Here is a 6,000-nt window from a genome sequence, read left to right on the forward strand (position 1 = left end):
GTGTTCTGTCAATCACTTAAAATGATAACACATGTCGCTTTGCGATTTGCCAAAAGTTGACTTACAGATCACTAGTGTTTATCATCGCCTCAAACGTGGGAAATTTTAGCGGAACGCAAATTTTGCAATTTTTCGCAATTAATTTTAACAAATATTCTTGCTTTTATAGATATTTTACGAAAACCCAAGGTTTTCATTGAAGATATCTACAAAGAAGTTAAGAAAACAACGCTGGAAGATTCATAAAAACAAAACGAAGAAAGGTCAAAAATCTGTCTCTGAAGAAGAAATAAAAATACAAAAAAGCAGGCGTCGTATCGTGCGTGTATAGCAAAAAAGAACTTGAGGGAACCACAGCAAAGCAATAGAAGCGTTGAGCGACTTAACGACAAAAAATTGCAAAACTTTTTGTCAAATAAACGAGTTTAAATTCCGTTTTAAACGTAGCACGTGAATCCGTGTAAGCAAAGGGAGAGAATTCAACATTAGATTTTGCTTTTTCATTGCAAATTTTTGCCTAGTTCGTCAATTACACACGCCGCTTTGCCTATCCTCTTTTTGAAAGATACACAAAAACAAGCAGAAGCAAACGGCGCATTCATAGAATCGATTTTTGACCGGCTTGTGTGCGGTTTTTTTTTTGCTGTTGGTTGGTTGTGTGTTGGAGAACACAAGACGAAAGCAGAGAGCGAGTGGTGTACATTGAAAGCATAAAAGTGAAGACGGCAAAAATCAAAACAAAAAACAATGGGAGCCTACCTTTCGCAGCCTAAAACGGACAAACTGTCCACAGATGAACTGAATGAATTTTTAATTGTGGGAGCCAGTTCGATGCAAGGATGGCGCAATAGTCAGGAGGTAAGGGATGGGATTATAAGGAGTCAGATGTTTGGTTATATTTGTATATTCAAGATAAACTTGGCGAATCTTCTTAATATTGTCTTCATTTTATATTTTGTGTTCCAGGATGCCCATAATGCCATTTTGGATTTCGATAAGAATACAGCATTTTTTGCTGTATACGATGGTCACGGCGGTGCTGAGGTCTCAACATACTGTGCAGATAAGTTACCCAATTTCTTGAAGGAGTTGGAGGCTTATAAAAATGGCAATTTTGAACAAGCGCTAAAAGATGCTTTTCTGGGCTTTGATAAAACTCTGCTGGAACCAGCTGTCATAGAAATACTTAAAGTATTAGCTGGCGAAAAGAACAATGTCGATGGAGACGACAGTGATGCTTTGGATGATGACGAGGATGAAAACTTGGCTGAGCTACATGAAGAAGGCAGCTTACCCTTGGATGAGGTAATGGAAAAATACAAGGGTCACCCATCTATGCCAAGTTTGAAGAAACTAAAAGATAGTGGCAGCAGCAGCGGACCAAAACCACAATCGCCATATTTGCGGGGTAGACGTGCAGCTGCTGTAATAGCCGATGCAGCTAATCGAGCTGAATTGGATCCAGATTCCAAGCCAGAAGGTTCATCAACATCCAAGGCTGCTTTGGCCGCCCTTCAAAGTAAGTATGATAGAAAAGATTGAAAAGAGGTGTGAGATTCTGGTGAGCTTAGATCATGCGAAAATTGTCCACTCTATTTATAAATAACTTTCTTTACATTATTTTATTTATTTTTTTTTTCTTTTCCAAAAGACGAAGAAGGACCTAGTTCTTCAAAGGGAGCCTCATCCTCGTCGGCAGCGAATAAAATGGAAACAGAGGAAGATTCAACTGTTAGCAGCAGTAGCAGTAGTGCAAGCAAGACAAATAATACCAGCAATGCAACTGCTAATTCAACAGAAGCTGAGCCTTCATCGTCGAAAGAATCGAATGGAAAAGCAACAGAATTACCCGATTCATCTGCCGTTAAAGAAAATGAACAAAATGGCAGTGTATCGTCCACGGAAACAAAATCAGCTGCCGCAAAGGCAAATGAAGTCGTGGTGTCCGCCTCTTCTGATAGCACTAGCAGCAGCAATACAACAAGCAAACAAAATGGCAATGTAGAATCCTCTACAAAATCATTGTCGCCAAGCAAAAATGAAGCTAACAATGCTTCTGATATAAGCTCCACCAGTAAAGAGCAGAAGGAGAAAAAGAATTCTGCATTCTCTGAAGATTCCAATGACGATGACGAGATGGATGGTAGGTTAATTTTCAATTACCAAAAGCGATGTTGTGATTTATTTCAATGTGTGTTTTTGTTCTTTGTAGCCAATGAAAGCAATGCCCGCCAAGCATTGGAATACTCCTCGGAAGAGGAGGAAGATTTGGGTGACGAAGATACCACAGAAGATGAAGATGCCGACTATGATGATGACGACGAGGTCGATGACGAAGACGATGATGCGGAAGACGAAGAAGATGAGGAATCATTTTTGGCCAATGAACAGTTTTGTGCCAATATGATTGAGGAACCTGGCAAAGATAGTGGCTGTACTGCTGTTGTGGGTCTATTGCATGGTCGTGATTTGTATGTGGCCAATGCCGGGGATTCCCGCTGTGTTGTCTGTCGCAATGGCAAGGCAATTGAAATGAGTTTGGATCACAAACCCGAAGATGATGAAGAATCAGCTCGAATTGTTAAGGCCGGTGGTCGGGTAACTTTGGATGGCCGTGTCAATGGTGGCCTTAATCTGTCAAGAGCATTGGGCGATCACGCCTATAAAATGGTGAGTTGATATACTTCTCTTAATAGCAACAAATGAAGTTAAATTTCATGATTGTTTTCAGAATGCCGATTTGCCCGCAGAGGAACAAATGATTTCGGCATTGCCCGATATAAAGAAATTGATAATATCACCGGAAGATGAGTTCATGGTTCTGGCCTGTGATGGCATTTGGAATTTTATGACCAGCGAAGAAGTTGTCAATTTTGTGCGTCTTCGCCTTAAGAATGAAAATGTAAAAATGTCGGAAATATGTGAAGAATTATTTGATGCTTGTTTGGCACCCGACACCTTGGGAGATGGCACAGGTTGCGACAATATGACTGCCGTCATTGTGCGCTTTAAACCGCAAATTTTGGATTTGCCAACAAAAATTGATCCCAAAGAGACCGAAGATGTTCTTTCACTGGCCAGGCAAAACGAAGTTGAGTCCACTTCACCGGAGCAAAAAGCCCAAAAACGCTGTGCTTCGCCCACCTCGGATGATTCCAATGAAGCTGAAAATAAGACAAAACGTTTGAAGACTGAAAATAATAAAGAAGAGGGCAATAATGCTACACAAACATCCTCGAGCATAACTACAACCACAACGTCAAGTAAGACCGGCGATGCTGAAGAGAGTAGCAGCACCACAAACGAGTCATCAAATAAAAACGAAGATGCATCCTCTTCTAATGTAGTATCCTCAACGTAAAGCGTTTGTTTTAGAACCACCCCACCAACAACACCCCTTCTATGAAAAAACAATAACAACAATACGCATACATATGTAAACTTCATTAACCACTCCTCATATTTTTACTACTTCATCAAATTATTAATTACTACAAAGAAACAAAACATACAAACAAACAATCGCAAGGCAATTAAACGTAAAGTCTTGAATTGGACTTGTTTTATTTTTAAGTTGGTGTGAAATATTTTTAGCCACGAATCCTAGACCCACACATACACACAAACACACAAAACCGTGTCCCACGTTAGGTTTTAAGTTTATAAGATAAATTTATAACACAGCCCCAACCCCCTCAAACACCCAAGATAATAAAAAAAGAATGAAAAAAAAAGAAAACACAACACACATTTATATTTGAACTTGAAGACACTATTAATGCATTCAAAAAAGAAATAAAATTAACAAAGGACATTAAATAGCATAAGATTAACAATAAAAAGAAAAGTAAACAATTACTTGTTGTAAACACCCAATGCGTTCTATACTTCTTTTCTGGTTATATTATTATGTAATAATATAGTTTCCCTGTTATAATTTATCGAATTACTCAAGTTTATTTCTTTTTATTTCTAGAGCTCAAAGAGCAGATCTTTTTTTCAACAAAGACTTTTTTTGAGTGTTAATTTTTCCCGCTTCTCATAAAAAAAAATATTTTTGGAAAATTACTATTTACTATTTTGAATACATACATTTTATAGAATTCTAAAGATTTTTTTGCAGGCAGGCCTTTTAAAAAATTTTACTATGCCGCCCTTATTTTTTTCATGTGTTCAACAATATGTTTAGAATTTTTATATATAGTCTTGTTTCATTTACTATTTTTTTTTTTCTAAAATTATAACTTTTCTATAAACACATGCATCCGTACTCCACCATACATACATAATACACATTATTATACAATACCACCCCCTATACATCAGTATATTAGAAAACTACAACAACAATAATAGCAGTTCTATTAAAGATAAATATTAATAAAATGCTATAAAAATCCAACGGATAAATCACATTTAAAAATTGTGTTTTGCTTTTCGTCGTTTTATGTGTTGAAAAGAATAAATGCCTAACAGAAGAAATGGAAAATAGAGAGATTTCTGATTGGCCTGAATTTCATGCAAAATACGCCAGTAATCCTGTGAAATTCTTGAAAAATGATAGAATGTGTTCTCGGAGTCGAGTGGGTCGCATATTGACAATGCAAAAGCGTACTGAGGGGAACAACCTATATAAAACGAAACTAACTTTCAGTTTTCTTTACATTTATTTGTCTACGTCCAGTATAGAACTATTCAGTGGCCATACGAGGAGTGTATGATGGAAGATGTAATTGCGCTACTTCTATCTAGTTCTATTTATTAGAAAGTGCCCGCTACTTCGTCTGCGAAAAGTCAAACTTAATATTTTACATTCGTCCAACAGTTTGGGTTAGTACTCAAAACGCACAACTCATACGTCGAATTCTCTTTCAAGGACTTTCAAGGTTTTTTTATATTATTCAAGTAATTTCTTTTTCGGAAACTGTTTACCTTTTATCCCAAAAAAGTCATCAAAATCGTTAAAATCGTTCATTCCGAGATTTACCGAGGAGGAAATTGGTAAAACTATTGCACAATGGACACACACACAATTTTCCTGTCCAAAACTATTTCAACGACTTTCTATAACCCTAGAAATTTCGGTATTCCAGGTCTATACATATAGAGTGAGATGAAAAAACTGCAACCAACTTCAGACTGATGCCATTTCTAAGCCACTCGTTCGACAGCTGTTAAAATTATTTCACTGACAGCTCATTATATTGTTTATAGCGTACAATAGCATTTTGTTGAGAATTCTCCAGAAAAAAAGTTATTCGTGACAGAATTCAAGCGTGATAGTGTGATTTCTTTATATTTGGCTGGAAAACCACAAGTGGCTTTCGTTGGGGCACTCCATCATTCAAATGTGAATAAATCTTTTGTCTCGTCTCGTACTCTCGCTCATTGCCATGATACTGGTAGCGTAGCCCGACGTCAAGGAAGTGAACGGAAGAAAACATCAGCAGAAATGGTTCGAAAAGTAATGAAGCTACTTGATCTAAACCCGCGTCGATTGGCCGAAAAATAGTTCATGAGTTGAACATATCGCAATATTCCGTTCGGCAAATATTGAAAAAATAAGCTCGGGGTAAAGCCATTGAAATTCCAAAAAGTGCAGGAACTTACACCGCAACCGAAAGGAAATAGACTCAAAAGAGCTAAAGAGTTGATTCGCTTGGCCGAAAGTGGTGAACTGCGGAATTTGGTTTTCTTCGTTCCGATGAGAAAACATTTGTTTTCTAGCAGTTTGTAAACAAACAAAATGATCGTGTTTACTTGCCAAAGAGGTCAGCTAAAAATGTGCACCTTCGGTTGGCCACCAGAACGAAAGCGCCGGCCATGGTGATGGTGTGGACCGCCATATCAGCCGATAGTCGCTCTCCGCTCGTATTAATCGTCCATGGCATCAGAATAAATGCCGAATATTTTCGCGAAAATATTCTGGAGGGTGTATGAAAGCCTTGGACACAAAAACATTTTGGCCGCAGACCTTGGACATTCCAACAGGACTCAGCA

At 37.8% G+C, this 6,000-nt stretch overlaps 1 protein-coding gene across 1 annotated transcript; it reads left to right on the forward strand.

The window, feature by feature from the left end:
* The first annotated feature begins 52 nt into the window (after positions 1–52).
* Positions 53–3,876, forward strand: LOC101887944 (probable protein phosphatase CG10417). The gene is made up of 5 exons (XM_005179018.4): positions 53–858; positions 967–1,519; positions 1,652–2,143; positions 2,213–2,670; positions 2,732–3,876. The coding sequence occupies exons 1-5, from the start codon at positions 748–750 to the stop codon at positions 3,359–3,361; spliced, it is 2,244 nt and encodes a 747-aa protein (XP_005179075.1). The 5' UTR covers positions 53–747; the 3' UTR covers positions 3,362–3,876.
* The last annotated feature ends 2,124 nt before the right edge of the window (positions 3,877–6,000 follow it).

This window comes from Musca domestica, unplaced genomic scaffold, assembly GCF_030504385.1.
Source record: "Musca domestica strain aabys unplaced genomic scaffold, Musca_domestica.polishedcontigs.V.1.1 16, whole genome shotgun sequence".
Classification (NCBI taxonomy): domain Eukaryota; kingdom Metazoa; phylum Arthropoda; class Insecta; order Diptera; family Muscidae; genus Musca; species Musca domestica.